Source organism: Chroicocephalus ridibundus, chromosome 2 (assembly GCF_963924245.1).
Source record: "Chroicocephalus ridibundus chromosome 2, bChrRid1.1, whole genome shotgun sequence".
Classification (NCBI taxonomy): domain Eukaryota; kingdom Metazoa; phylum Chordata; class Aves; order Charadriiformes; family Laridae; genus Chroicocephalus; species Chroicocephalus ridibundus.
Genome location: NC_086285.1, coordinates 20,628,518 through 20,644,348, shown reverse-complemented (window position 1 = coordinate 20,644,348; position 15,831 = coordinate 20,628,518). Strand labels below are relative to the sequence as shown.

Below are 15,831 nucleotides of genomic sequence, written 5' to 3'. Positions count from 1 at the left end.
GTGAGACAACATCGTGCCAAAGATTCTGAGGAGGGTGGAGGCCTCTGAAATGGGCTGATCATTAAAAAAAAAGGGAAAGAAAAAAAATAAAATAAAACCAAACCAAAAAGCAACAACCCCAAAACAGCCCCGCATACACAACCCCAAAAACTTTAAATGAGAAATGCGAAAAAATACCCTCCATCAACGCCAAAGCCAAAAAAACCCAACCAAAACCAAAACCAAAAAATCCCAAAAGCAACGTGAAAACGGTGTTGGCAGGGAAGGTGTTGGCACGGCGGAGGTGCAGGGATGCTGTGTGAGTGATGCCCCTGCGAGGCATCTGTCGCTGCGCGGGGTGCGGACCCTACGCGCACCCTCCGCGGGTTCCCGGCGCCGGCAGTCCGCGTACGGGAGCTGGGCTGCGCGGGGCGCGGAGCCGCGTGTCCGCCCGGCCACCGGGTGCTCCGGCGCAGCCAGTCGGGACGTGTCCCACCCGGAGGGACGGGAATTTGATTTCCAGGCTGGGTGCGGAGGGCGAAGGGCTGCGGATGGAGCCCCGGGGGACACGGCGCTGCTGCTCACCGGGGTTGGGGCGCTGCCCCCGGGAGGGAGGGCGCGCAGGGACAGTCCCCGGGCAGCGAGGAGCTGGCAGCGGGGGGGACTGGCGGAGGCGAGGCAGGCGCTTAGCGCCGAGAGGGATGCCTACAAGCCAGGAGCTGCCATTTTGTCTCTTTTAAGTGGGTTGCCTTTCCCCTCTCCTGGAGCGCAGTGCGCGGCTGTGGCAGCGGTGGCTCCCCTTGCCCTGCCCCTCCTCGGCCGCCCTCCGGGGAGGCAGCCCGGGGCTGCAGGGGAGGCCCCTCGGGAAAGCGCCCACCAGCCCCAGCCTCCCCAGCCCTGGCGTTTTCCTTGCCACCTCCGCCCTAGGTGCTCGGGGTTTGCAGGCTGTTCAGCTGATTTGTTGCTAATAGCAACCACACGACAGCGATTTGCAGCCTTTTCTGCTGCTGGTGCCTCTCGTTACACCTTCTTCTGCAGACCGGGATAACGTCGTCTGGCTGCTGCGTGTCCCCACCCCTCTAACCACAGCAGCCGGGGACAATGATGGGGCTGGGGGACGGGGCGGCCGCAGGCTCCGCCGGGCATCGCGCAAATTTTGTCCTTCCAGATGAAGAGCGAAATACTGGCCAGCCCCTCGCCGCCGCAGCCGCGCAGGCTCCGCGTATTTGGCATTGTCTGGCAGCATTGTTGTGAGCTGCCAGCGCCCGCAATCCTACCGGCACGGGGAGGGGGGGCAGCGCGGCTGGGTTTACATATGTAGATGCGGGCAGCGTTCAGAGCCAAATCGACACACACCCTCCCCCGGAGCAACAGACACAAAGGAAGACCTCGTTCCTTTCAAGTCCCCAGAATAAATTAAGCTACGGCTTTCAGTTTTGGAAGGTCCCAAAAATATTTGTCTTTTTTTTTTTTTTTTTTTTTTAAATGACACTGCACAAGCGCGGACGGTTCCGCAGGAAACCAGAGGTATAACCATATGCACGTGGTAAAAAGGGCTCAGCCCTACCAGCTATTTCCTGGTCCCATCCAGTAAGTCAACCTGAGATGTTGTGCCCTTTCCCAGTTTATTTATCCCTTATAATTTCTGTTCCGTCTTTGCCTAGTGCAATGGCGACGCACAAATCTCCACCAGCCAAGTCTATACCGTTTATATGTTCGCGGTTACAAACGTCTGCTCAAATGCCAGCGTCGTCCTCTTAGGTGAAGGAAAAGAAGTCCTCTCCTCAGTGCGTTTGAAGTGCCTCGACGTTTCTCTCTTCACCGCACAGAACTAACGTGCTCTACAGGAATGTCTCACAAACTAAACTCACTACCAAAAATCCGGGGAGGGCACCCCAGAATATTGTGAGTTGCTGGAGCCCCGAGCCAAAGCTCAGGGAAAAAGAGAGGGAACTCTCTACTGCTCCAGTCCCTCTGACAGAGTTTTTGCTAAAATCAGGTAAATGGCAAAGCCCAATTTAAATTTGAAAATGAAATTATTCAAGGATTCAAATATTATATTTTAGTAGAGGCTATAGACGGAGATCCCTCACCCGGCACACTCCCTTCGAGAGAGCGCTTCAGCTCCCTACATCCCACTCACTCCCACCAACATTTCTACGCTTAACCTCCCCTCTTCCAAAAGCCCAGCCCTGTCAACTCCGCTCCGCGGGAGCGCGCGGAGGAGTATGCGCGTTGCCCTTCCCACCAAGCGCTGCTCAGTCGTCCAAGCGCGGGATTAAAAAACTAATTTCTCTAACCCTGCAAACAATCTGCTCAAAGCCTCGAACAATTTGCCAGGCGTGTGGCAAGCGGAGGAGACCCTCCAGAGGCATCCCGGGCGACCCAGCGCGGTGCCTAGGGGCGCGGGGGGCGGCCGGGGGGGCGGCTCCGTCTCCAGCCCTGCAGTCCCGCAGCCCCGGAGGGCTGTCCCGGGGGGCATCCCGCGGCCGGTGGGAAAGCCGCCGCACCAAGACGCGGGAAGATCTCACCTTTTAATGAGCGTCGCGGAATTTGAAGCCGCGGAGGAGCAGCCACGGCTCGGTCAGCCGCCGCACGGCGGGGCGTGAGCCGTCGAGGGGCAGCGAGCCCGTCCCTGGAGCTGCCGCCAGCGCCCTGCCAGCCGGGGGGTCCTGCGGGGGACACGGCTCCTTCCGTGCGGGGGCTGAGCCACCTGTTGCCCCGCACCCGCGGGGACGGGACCGAGCAGGGAAAACCCGTGGGAAGCCCCCCCAGCACCCCTCACCCCCCCAAAAAAACCTCCAGGACTAACTTCGCCCTTCACCGGCTTGGGGAAAATGATGCTTCCGCGCCCCGTTACGGGCGTATTTCCGAGTGAATCAAAGGCTGAGATTAAAGGACACCCGCCAGAAAGCGAATGCACGTTATTCATTTAGATAATTGTTGACTGTTCCCCTGGTCTCCGGTTTATTTCATAAGCTGACGTGTGCGGTAACGCGGTCGTTACTAACACCACCCGCCTAAGGATACAGGTTTCCTACTAATGGGTACCCCAGCAGCAGGCAATGAAGTCTCACAACTACGTCATTTCCATAAATGATTTTCCGTCTTCAGTACTTTTGCGAGAACTGGTGACATTTCCGTAGACCGCATTTGCATGGTGTTTATTCCTCATTATTATTGTTACCCATGTGAACAGACTCTCAGTATCAAGCAACGAAATGTAACAGCAAGTTTTGGAGGTACTCAGGGTGCGTTTTGTTGTTTCGCTTACCCGAACATTAGACTTAATTAGACAGATAAATCAATTTATCTGTAATCGACACATCTGCTTTTTAAAAAAACCCAAACCTCTGGAAGTAATTCATCACCGTTTGTTTATTTTTTTTTATTTAACTTAAGAACAGAAATAAGTATAAAGAAATGTGTTTAACAGCTGTTCCCTTCTCAAGTACACATGGTGACGATTTCCCAAAATATTTTCTGTGGCAAACGACCTTCTCACCAATCTGATTTAATTTCTCTCATTTATTTGTAAAGAACAGCACATCGCCTGTTTTGTTTGTTTGCTTAAAGAAAGATTTTTTTCGCATTAAATACTCCTGGAAACCCGTGGCTCATTTTAGACCATGATACTGTTTACGTTAGCTCACATCTTTTTAGTTGAGCAAACCCAGACATGATTTATTAAAATTAGAAGTGTTTCTTACACTTTTTCAAACTTTTAAAATGCGGCTGAAGCAACTTCAGCCTTTCAACTTTAAGGTGTGAGACAAAACTTTACACTACCTACCAAATAATATATTTGTGTAGTGTCAGTCATCTGATTTTCTACATTTAGATCTTTGCAGAACAAAATACCAGCCTATGAAATCCTGAAGCCACTGTGCGTTAGAGAGTGGCTACAGAAAAGGGCATATTTTATTGAATGATTTGGCTCTGATTTTCTGCTGTGGATCACGATTTCACTTGGAGCAGCCTGATCGATAGCAGAGCTAACTAGCAACTTCATTCACAAATATCCAGCGTCTTAGGAATCGCCCTCAAAAGATACCGGAGGAGATGCAGAGTCTATTTCCATTCAAATCCTGATACCCCTGATTTCATTTTGCAGCCCCACCGTTTGCGTTAGTTGCTGTAAAGCCCCCCACGGCTGTGTTTACTCATGGATGCGACCATGCTCTGGCCGACCGGTTATGAAGAGAATTATTCGTAAATAGCCTTTACCGCCGGAGACACCGAGATGAGAAAAGTGGAAGGCAGTCACCAGGTTGTCTACCGGAATGATAGGCTGTTGAAAAAAATATATTAAAAAAATACTGTTATGGGGCAGAGGAATAACTGGTACCTGTGCCTGGCAAAGCCAGAGGGCTGCTGTAGGACCGTGCCCCCCCCGTGCCCCTTCTGCGCCGCTCCCCCCTGCGCGGAGAGAGCGAAAGCTGCCCCCCAGCACAAGCCGCCGGCGCTGCGCGGGTGGGTACCCTCGGGCTGATCGCGGACCCTGCGCGGCTGTAAGGAGCGCGCAAAGCCTTCCGCTCCCGCGGGGACGGCGCTGTCCCCCGCGGCACCACCCGCCCGGCTCCCGGCAGAGGCGGTGGCTGCAGCCCACGGGCTCGCCCCTGCCCGCACCGCGGAAGAACCGCCGTGCTCCGCGCCCGCGGCCGTGGGGGCGGGGGGGCTCCGCGGCCCTGCGCGGCGTGCGTTTATTCCCCGTGCGGCGCGAAAAACCCCGGCGTGGGCCGTCTCGGAGGCGTCAGGCACTCGCGGAGATCCCCGAGAAGGAATCCCAGTAGTGGTAAGAAAGTTAAAAAAAAAAAAAAAAGAAAAAATGAAAATAAAAGAACTTTGAAGAAGAATAAAGGCGCGGCGGGGTGCGGCAGGGGCAGCTCCGGGGGCGCCGCGGCTGCCCTTATTTTTGTTTTTTTTCTTTCTTTTTATTTCTCCCGCACCCGGGGAGCGGAGGGGGAGCGGGAGCCCGGCAGGGGCTCCCCGCAGGAGCTGTCGGGCCATGGCCGGGGCTCAGCCGGGGCTCCCCGCCCGCCGGTCCCTCGGCAGGCTGCGCGGCGGCGGAGCGGGACAAGGCAGCGGAGCGCCAGCACCGCGCCTGCCACCGCTATGGCCCGCGCAAGAGCCGCGGGCGCTGCCCGTCCCCCGCCATCCGTCCCCGGCGCTCCCGAGGGCAACAGCCCCCGGTGTAGAGCCGAGCGTACGGAGCTCCTATAGACACTCTCACGTAACTTCGTCGTCATATACATCCCCGCGCCGCTGTGTGTGTATTTGTGGTATAGATATAGAGGCGTCACGTCCTCCCTCCGCAGACCGGCATGTCCGTACGCCCCCGCGCATCTGCGCAGGTGCCTATACCTGTACCTGTACCTATACCCACACCCGTACCTACACTCACACCTATACATTTAACACACGTGCACAACACGCCGCCACAAGGGGCACAGCCCTCCCGGGCTGTGTCTCGTCCCCGCCCGCACGCGGCCCCCCGCTGGCACACACCGCGGGCGCGGGGCCGGGGGGCGCGGAGCGCAGCAGGGCGCTGCGCGGGTGCGGCGGGCGGGCGCGCTGACGTCACTGGCGGTGTTGGCGCGGCCCCGCCCCGCCTCCCCCCCTCCCCCCTCCTCCGGCGGCGCGGCTTCCGCCCGGTTGCCAGGGCGACGGGTACACAGTGCGGCCCTGCGCGGGCGCGCAGCCCGTTGCGCCGCCGCCATGAGCCAGAGGCAGGTTTTGCAAGGTAGGCCGGGGCGGCCGGGGCCGGGGCCGGGGCCGGGGCCGGGGCCGGGGCCGGGGTGGGAGGCCGGCCGGCCGCTAACCCCTGGCCGCTAACCCGGTGCCCCGGCGCTGCCGCCCGCAGTTTTCGAGCAGTACCAGCGCGCCCGGACGCAGTTCGTGCAGGCGGTGGCCGAGCTCGCCGCCCGGCCGCAGAACATCGAGACCCTCCAAAACGCAGGTACGCGCCCGCCCCCCTTCCGCCAAGCCGTAGCCGCTCGGGACGAGAGGGGCTTCCGCGGGGGCTTCCGCGCCCCGGCGCCGCTGCGCTGGGCGGGCGGCGGCGGGGAAGGGGGAGCCGGGGGGGGACAGGGCCCGCGGGGTTGCCAGCGCGCTTTTCTCTCCCTACACCCCGCAACCCCCAGGTTGGCCGCTGTTTTCCAAGGATTTTGTTCCCGGTAGGGATCGGCTTTGCCCCCCCGGCCCCGCGGTGCGAGGACGGGCTTGGCGACCCCCCCGCGGCGCGGTGGGGGTGTGGATGGGGCTCGTCAGCCGCGGCCGCCGGTCGCCCTGCTGGTCCGCGGGGCTATTCCTGTGGTTGCTTTGAGGTAGACGTCTCTGGCTGTGATCTCGTAACTTATTTTTATTTCAGGGGAAAATTTCTCAGTGTAACCCGCTTCTTCATTTACTTCCTCATGCTTCCGATATAGCTTTATGTAAAGTATAGAAAACAGAATTCCCAGTGAAAGCCAGCGCTGACTTGCCAAGGAAAACCGACTTTAGAAGTAACTATTTTTATACTGGCTTTACAAGTTGTTCCTAAATTCTTCAATGCTTTTTGCCAGCAGATTTGCTCAGCTTAGGAGGGATTCGCTTTTGTTATATTGCTGTCGTGGGATGTCGTGAACCAAATTGAGCATTTTTAGAAACGGGAGCTGCGGGAACACTTCTACCAGCTGTTGTGCTGCTGGCATCTGGCAGACCCACTCCGCTCGTCCAGAGTTCCTGAGCTTAAAAGAGGAAAAAGTAGTGCTCAGTAATTGATCACCTGAAAGGCACATTGAAAAAGTGCTATAAATCCATAGTTGGTTTACCATATGGTATTCATGAATTGATTATGTTTTGGTTTGTCTTTATTTTGTTTTTAATACTTGTTTCCCAAATCTAGTAAAGCTGTCAATCTTTTCTGAGACACAATGGAAACAAACTAACAAACAAAAAAGAAAACCAATCACGCAAAATACTTTCAGCTTTCGGTTGTTATATTTACAACTGTCTATTAAAATGGTTTTGTTGAAAACCTATCACTTAAATTCTTGTTACGAAAACAGTTGCTTTGATTTTTGAGAGTGACACATTGACACTGGCCTTTTGTATTGCCTTGCTGTGCTTCTTAATTTTTATTTTTTTTCCCCGTCTTTCAGTGAGTTAATGCCACTGGTTTAGTTTATACAAATGATTTCTATTTACCAAAGTGACATCTCGGCCATGGGAATAATTTATGTCTTATTTGTAAGAAGAGGTCCCTCTATGTCCATTTACAGTTCTGATTTTTAGCTGTTCACAGACAGAGATCCCATTCAGGCAGCATTTCTATTTTAAGAAAGCAAACAAAGTGCCAAGCTAGCTTTAATTACGTTGTATTTCTTGTTCGTAAAATAATTATTTGATGCAATGTGGTTGGTAGCTTTACCTCGGAACTGCTTTGTTACTCGTGCAAAAGAAATAATCAGTTCAGAGGCCTGACACTTTCTTCTGCGCACAGCCGCCGTTGGTCTGAAGGTTAGCTTTGCAAGGATCAAGCTCTGGGCTAGTAATGTGAAAATGTGCATTTGTGTGGGTTATTGCCCTTTTTGTCTCACTCTGGTACTGCATTGCTTTTTCATAGGCTTTAGTTTTTTTAGATGCAAGAAAGGAGAGAAATGTCTGCAAATACAGTGTTTCTTATTACAATTTATTGGAAGGGCTGAGGCCTACAAATATTTTACCCTCTTCCCCAACCCGTGCCTTTAAGTCTAATTTGCAGTTCTATAACTAAAATGATAGCTGTTATTTTTGACCTTCTCTGGATGTGCTAGATACAGGTTTTAAAACCTTCTCCTGAAAGAAATGTGATTAAGTGTTCTTTAAAACCTCCCCCCAAATAAAATGTAATTTTGTCGTTTTTTAAAGCACTTATACAAATATTCTGAGACATAGCTGTCTAGCAGATAACTGGTGTACCTTTTATGGTCTGGATCTAGTGAGCTCTGTAGCACTGATTTGAGAAAGATAGATGTCCGTCTATACATGGATCTCTGTATAAATCCATATATAAAAGGATTGGGGGCTTGTTTCTTGGAGGTGATTGTTTTAAGATGACGTGGAAAGTCTTTGCCTGTTGTCATTTTCCATTACCTTTAGGAGTCGGGGGCACCTTGCAGGGTTCTTGGTCTGGATCTCAAACGTTGTCGGGGTTTACTCTATTTCCAGCTAAAGCAGAAGGCAAGATGACAGTGACTTGAATTTGAACAAAATTGAGCACTTAAAATGTACTGTAGTGTACTCTTGTATTATTGGCCTTGGTTTATATTCCTGGAATATCTATCATTCAGACTAGCAGCAGTGAAAGATCGGTGCTCGAGGAATAAAGCCTTTGGTCCCACTTTTAGAAGTCCTTTTGATAAATACTTAGTATCTTAGAAGGAAAATAAATACTAGTTTGAGACCTTGTTCTTTGTGGAGGTGTCCCTGGACACCATGATAACATCATGAAAGATGGAGGTATGTTTAAAAAAATAATTCTTGACTGCACTATAAGCCCTGGTCCTGTGGTGTTAAACCAGGTACAAACAGTGGTAGCGTTGCAGAGTAGGAGATGGCAGACTGCAGCATGGAGGGGAGCAAGCGGCCAGGATCAGAGGTGGGAGTTCTGTCACTGGCTTGGCTCTTGAGAAACCTTAAGGTACCGTTATTGTGGAGGCTTCTATGCGTGACCTGCAAGGAAAACTAGTGGGCACTGGCAAGCTGGAGAGAAGGTCAGAGAGGGCCAACGGGAAACCCACCTTTTCCCTGGGCATCTGTCTTCTGAGGCTTCTGTATCTCATCAAGCTCTGGAGCTGCCTTTCCCACTGAGCAGAGATCCCAAAGGTGGTTGTAACTGGGGAACTGGAATCTGGCCCTGGACTTTGACACATTTATGCGGCACTGGCTCTGTCGTGGTCAGGAGTGTCCTGGAGGGTTAGTGCCCGGGAGCTCAGCAGCTTTCTGGTGGCAGGGAAGTGCAAGGAATGATCAGAGAAATTCCTTTGTCAGAACTCATTCCTGAATGTTTTCTAACTCTGTGGTTGGCTTTGATAAGGTTGTTCCTTATGACTAAATGTTACCATGAATAATAATTGCAGGATTTGTCCTTTGAATGTTTAATTAATGGACACTTGGGAAAAAAAAAAAAGTCTCCAAAACTCCTAAACTTTTCCCGTTTAGTAAATATATGCTTGGAACAATGACAGACAATTAATTTATCAAATCTAGTTTCTGGAGGGCTGCTGACTAGTGGGAGAAGCTACTTTGATAGTAGCAGTTTTAAACATGTTATTTGAAAATAAACCTATTAATTTGGCAGCTACAGCTCGTGAAGTTTGGTACTAGAATGCATTATTGAGCCCCATACCCCCTCGTCCTTCTGAAATTTAAAATCCTAGAAATAGACTATTTTCAATTATAAGGCCAGATGAACTTGAGCTCTCTTTCTTGCACTGGGATTTAGGCAGCTTTCTGTCTTTTAATAAATTTAGGAGAAGAAATGAACTGGTTCTAGTACATTTCTAAGAGTGGTAGTCACTGAGGGCCTAATTCTTCTTTCTTCATCTGCCTTGTGAAGTGCAGCACTCTGTAAATAAATAGTCACTTTGAAATAGCGTTTTTGTTCTTTTTTTAAGAGGCATTTAGAATTCAGCATTAATAAATGTATCAGAATAACACTTGAATTACTTCTGGGTGTTCATTTTTGTATTCTCTCAGAGTACGAAGTAAATTTTTATTTATTTATTTTGCATTAGAGCTGGTGGTGATGGGATCATTGCTTTTAATTTGTGAGTTATTTAAGGATATCATTAGAACTAAGTTTAGTCTAGCAACTAATAACTTTAAGGTTATTACAAGATCAGCTCTTTAACCTCTTTCTTGGGGCTGATCACATTCTTGAGCATGATGGCTGTGGGAATCGTAGAGAAAGCTGCCTGTAACATGGAAAAAGAAATTTGAAGCTGTGTGGTCTAGCAGCCTGTGTGTTGCCATGGGACTGTGTGCTGGGACTCTGCACACCTGGGCTCCCTTCTCGTTGCTGCTGGGGTATTTTTATCATCTCAGGGAGATAACTTCAACTTCTGTCACTCTGCCTTACCTACTTGCTGGCCAGTCTGCAGGGTTCCAGGAGCCAAGTTCCAAAATGCCAGTGTAAAAGAAGACCCTCTCCCATTCTCCCACTCCACCAGCCCACAACTCCTCACCCCTTGTGGGGACACAAGGACAGAAGGTCCCTGCCTTGTGTCTCCTTTTGATTCTGCCCAGTATCAAGATACTTCTGAGTTTCTGAGTCCTTGCAATCCAGCATACAAGCTATACTCACCTGCAGGCCTGAGTCCTCTCCTCCCCTGTTACTTATGGGCATCTTCTCCTGTATCTGTTCCTCACAATCTGTGTTCGCAAGAGGCTGTAGCTTGGGGGCAGGGCTTGTCTGCATCTAACTTGGGCTCCATCACAAACAGTTGTGGCATGGCAGATTTTCTCCTACTTCATGGTCTGTTCTTATGCAGGTGAAGGATGATGTCATGAGTGTTGGTTCCCTCCTGGCTCCAGGGCTATTCCACTAGCGATAGGTTTCAAAAAGCTGTATTTCCAAATCTTTAGAGTGGTTTTAGGAATCTTTATTTTTGAGAAAAGGCTGTTCAAATGTATTTCGCTCATCCAATTATATTGAGTCTTTTTGCCCATGCTTTTCTCAACCTCTTTTCCTAGTGTCCATGTTTTAAATGTACCTATTTTAAACGCAACAGTTGGACACTTCGCCCTTTGTAAGGAGGATCAGAATCTGGGAAGGGATTTCAAGACGTAGTTCCAGATTTTAAATAATATTAAAGAATGTGGTCTGTCAGTGCAGCGCTTTGTCAAAAGCCTTCTGGGAGCATAGGGTGTTGTAGGGAGGGTGGCTGTCGAGTCAGTTGGGCAGGAAAAGAGCTGCTCCCTTAAAGCACCTGTGTTCTTGCTCTACCTGGATCTTCCAAGTGGATACACATGGACAGATTCCAGTGCTCCTGTGTAGCCAGTTTCAACATTTGAGTTTATGTTGTGAGGAATGCACTTACTTTTTTTTTATTATTTTTATTTTGAGTTAAAAGCTTTGCTGAACTAAGTGGGAGAGAAGTATGCGATGTGGCACGAAAGGCGAAAGGTTATCTTTGGAGCTGTAGTAGATCAAGTGAGGAGAGCGGCTTTCCCTGAGGCTTGACGATGTGGTAGTGCCTGATGAAGGGAAGAAGGAGGCTGTGTATTAAGGAAAGTACCAGCGAGATGGCAGAGAAGGAGAAAGTGAATGTAGCTGAAGCTGGAGGACTGGCTTTTTCTGTAACTCAATCAACTGAGAGCTCAATTGCTCCAGGATTCCTCCTCTTCTCAGCCTCCCAGCCTGTTTCGGGGAGATCTGCAAGTAGAAATTTCAAAACCAGGATTTACTGGGAACTTCTGTCTCATCTTAGCGAGTGGCCATTAAAAAGAAGGAGCTCCTTGTGACCACCTTGTGTTTTGTGTGTCTGTGAAGGATTGAGTGGTGGCCACTAACTAGCTCCATGAGGGGCATTTTCAGAAACTCAGTCCTTTTCGAACAGGATTAGTTCTGCTCCATTAATGCAGAAGCAGGGTCTGGAAAATGATCAGCCAGATCAGCTTTTAAGAGGCAGAAACTTGCTGCTCCTCGATCCTTCAGAAATCTCCAGCCCTGCTGTCAAACTGAATCTGCATTATGTCCCACACCATCTGGTAACTGCTCTATGAATTACCTGATTACGTAGAGTCTCTGTTACCGAACTGTATTTATGTTCCTTTTGATATTTGAAGGATTGTAGTTGTGTTGTGCATGGACCCGTCACAGTGAGGAGCCCTCTCTTGGGGTGAGCCACACTTGAGGAATGTGTACTTGAGATGTGTGTACCACATTGTCTCGGAAAGAGGACGTGTCAAGACGAGCAAGTGTGAAAGTTCTCTCTCTCAGTGTTCTTCTGGGAAATTTGCTTTAAGTCTCCTACTTAAAACTTGGTGCTATGCTGCTTCTAGGAAAGGGTAGTTGAAGATAGGGAGCTGGGCTGGGGCAGAAATAAATTACCATTTTATTTCCTTGTTCAATCAGCTGAATTTGACATCAGGAGCCCTGAAAAATCAGGTGATCAATTTATTTTAAAAATTGATCGATTAAGGGCTAATGTTTGCTCAGTGAATCTTCTTAGTGTAACAGGTAACGCACAAAAATTAGAAGACAACGTTATATTTGATCCAAAGCATAAATTAAAGGACAGCATCTTCAAGATAAGAGTGTATGCAGGGACAACACTAGCGTAGAATGACTTTTTCTCCACATTTAGATTTTAAAATGGAAACAAATTTTGTTTTTTAAGGAAGGAGAATAGGATAGGAGTGGTCGTCTTCAGGTGCAGAAATGCAGAGAATTTGAGATGTAGAGTGGTGTTTATCTGACTTGTGACTATTCAAGTTTGACAAAGGTTTGTCAGGGGTGGGAGGATGATTTTCCCCAAGAAATCAAAATGACCAAACGAAGATTGTGATCTCCAGAACAGTGACTGTCTGGCTACAGAAACTTGGAATGAAAGAACTTCGAACCTGCAGCTGTCCTGAGTGGGTTTTTTGTTTTGTTTTGTTTGGTGGTTTTTTTTTTTTTTTCCCCCAGATAGGCATGAGCCAGCACTTGCTTGCTAAAAGAAAGTGCATCAGGCCAGGGCACGACAGCTCCACTTGAGAAGTGCGTATAAGGGTGATTCAGCTTCTAAAGTGTGTCATTCTTTGAAACAAATCTGAGTGGGAAACTGAGGATAGAAAGGGGAATCGTTCCTTGCCCAAGGTCAGTCAGGGTTCTGTGGTGCAAGAGAGAATATTTGGCAGTAATTCTTTGTTACACTGTTTCTGAGTTGCTAGTGGGAACTCTTCCAAAACAAATCTAGTCCAATGGTCTAAATGCCTTATTTTGTAGTTTACTTTCTGTGTTGCTGCCTTTGAATTAGAGTTAATGAATTTCCTACTTCTGTCACAAGAGACTTATTTAGAAGACCACCAAAGAGTTCTCCTAAAGATTTTGGCAGCAAGACACTGCTACTCCCTGCTCTGTATGGCCATGTTCACTTGAGTGAATGGTAGAGGTAAAAGGGAGTTGTTGGAAGGTTCTTACTTATTTTCCTGCCTTAAGATAATGTTAAAGAAATTTGAATGTAATTTAAAATGCCAATAGGAATCCTGGCTTGGGCCTCTTTGGAGAAGAGGGGTAGACTTTGCTGTAGACAGGACAGTCAAAAGAAATGAAGAGATCAAATAGAGGAGCTCACCAAATACAACCATCTCTGGGAGGCAGAGCTGGGTTGGACAGGAAGGCCTCCTCCAGTGTCAGGCACACCTAGCACTGTCTTGAAAAGTCACAGAAGGAGAGGTGGGCATCTTGGTTTTCCTATATACATTTTCGGGAAGACTATATAATCTCTATATAGCTGTTCACGTTCTCATAATTAATTGTTTAGTTTTCTAAGTGAGAAATTATTCTAAGAGAGAATTACTCAGTTTGCTGAAGGTGTAAAAATGACAATGGTGAAAACTCAAGCAGTTTGTCTTGGAGGGGAATCAGAGATGATGGATAGGATCTCAGTGCAGAGAAAGAAACTGGTTTTGGAGAAGGTAGGAAGTAGAGATAGAAGCTTTTAATTATGTTCAATGCAAAGGCATAATCAGGCCTATACGCTTGTCTCAGTTCTCAATTAATTTGATGTCAATATTGTACAGCAACAGGAATTGATTTTTCTTTTTCTTGTTCCACCAAAGCTCTTGTCATGGTAATTATTTGTTCATTGTCTTTTCTCACATGCAGACGTCACTTTAGGAAAATATATTTTCCTTGAGGATCAGCACAGTTTCTATTATTTCTAAACCTTTTCCATCCCTTCACTGCTTTTTAAACCGTGTTTTAGCATCTTGTGTATTCAAATGGTAACTTTCATTTCACTTTTCATCTCTTTCCTCACCTTCAGTTTCATCAGCTAAAATAATTTACGATAGAAAGTTTTGTGCTGACGCTTACATGTTACCAAGTTTTACACAGTTTATACCAGAATGAAATGAATGGTATCGGTCATGGGGAGCCATGCTGCTTGGAAGTACTTTCAGGCTCAAGGCTTTTCCACCTGTTCTAGAAGCGAAGTCTGTATCAGCTAATCTTGAAAATACAAATAATAAAAATCTCGTATTTGGGACAACTCAAAGCATATGTATGGGTAAACTTTCTTAAATGTGTTTTTACATTTTGTGGTGTCTAGGTACGTTGTGCAGGCCAGAAACATGTTACGTGGTCTGGATCTAGGTCATGGGCTCCTCCTGGGTAAAGTGATTCTAGTCTGTTTAAATTTCACTGGATTTTGAGATCATCACCAGAATTGAACTGTCTGCCACATCCTGCTTGAATGTCCCATCCATCAGGCTCTTGGCTTTTCTAGAGTTAGGAACGCTGCATACAAAGGCAGTCTTCCTTTTCCCCTCAACCACTTCTAACAGTATCTTTTATATCAATAAAACTTTGTTTTAAATTGTTTTTTTTTCTTCTTTTCTTTCCTTTTTCTTGTTTCTCTTTCTTAAATAATCTGGTTTTCATATTGTTTCAACTTAAGGCATCAAATGTAATATCTGTACACTAAATACAAGTGTACTACTTCTAACTGTTCCTGCTCTTTACCTTCAGTGTAAAGAGTCAGAAGATCATGAGGTCCCCTTAGGAATCAAACAGCAGCTGTTTGACCGCGCAACTGCTGTCAGAGGGAAGTACAAGAAAATGCTCTCCCATAGAGGGTCCAGGTGACTTGCTAGAAGATAGGTCAATATAGACGATACAGGGGGTTGGCACCAATTTGCGTGGCTTTCTATTTTTACTTTTAATTTGTCGTATAAAGTACTTGGTGCATTTTGGTGTGAAGTGTAACTTGCTAATGACACCATACCTGCTATTTGTGAGAGTTTGTGAGAAGATGTCGATATGATGACCACATTCCGAAGTAGTGATTTCTGCAAAGTGCTAAATGAATTCACATTGATCTTACAAAACTGAAGGATCTAGCTTTTGTCTCTTAGTGTGCAGGAGGCCTCTTTCAGATCCCAGTGGCTTTGATAGAAGGGTGAGCAGGTCCCAGCTATAATACAGACCTATTTCCGTAGGTTCTACATGTACATGTTCAATTAATGCATGTTACAGAGCCATTTTTGGTGGTTATGTCATGCTATTCAGACATTGCAATTTCATTTTACTTTTCTCCTTTTACTATGTTACCCCCCTGAGACCTGTGTTATTTTGACTTGTGAACATCCTGGGAGGCTGTACCTCTCATGGCAGTGTAGCCTCTGTCTGGAGTATTGACCTTCCCAGAACAAATTCATTAGTGGTCAGCACGGCCTCCATGGTTAGTTTTACCCCCCTACCACTCTTTCAGAGCCATCTATAGATTATTAGGCTATTTTCTTCTTCCTGGGATCAATTTGGTTTTAATTTAAAATAAATGTTCTCTGTGAGAATTACACTGCTGCTCAACTTTTTTCTTTTCAGGATGCCCTTCTATACAGAAGTATGCCATGGGTGTAACTTGTTATAGCCTGCATCTCTTTGGACTATTTCTTGCTCTAAGGCCCTCGGCTTTCCCTTGCCATGGTGTGTCTGTTCAAAAACTGGGTGTCATCTGCCATTAGGCAGATGATCCTACTGTTGTGGGACTGTTGCACAAAAAGACATTTGTTAGGTGCTTATAACCGCACGAGTCCTAGGGAAAAGAAGTCTTGTTTTCTTCCACAGTCACCCAGCTAAATCTTTACCTTTGTTAGCAAAGAAATGCAGTGGAAAGAACT

General features: G+C 47.8%; 1 protein-coding gene across 4 annotated transcripts in view; it reads left to right on the top strand.

Moving 5' to 3' along the window:
• The first annotated feature begins 5,629 nt into the window (after nt 1–5,629).
• SPAG6 (sperm associated antigen 6) overlaps nt 5,630–15,831 on the top strand; it is a 49,727-nt gene continuing 39,525 nt past the window's right edge. For 3 of the 4 annotated variants that reach the window (XR_010069807.1, XM_063324672.1, XM_063324674.1), the window contains exons 1-2: nt 5,630–5,722; nt 5,843–5,938. Coding sequence is in view for 2 of the 4 variants with exons in the window: in XM_063324672.1 (XP_063180742.1) it covers nt 5,698–5,722; nt 5,843–5,938 (121 nt within the window). In the remaining 2 variants the exon portion in view is untranslated. The remainder of the gene's footprint in view (nt 5,723–5,842; nt 5,939–15,831) is intronic. The other variant, XM_063324673.1, reaches the window with a different exon arrangement.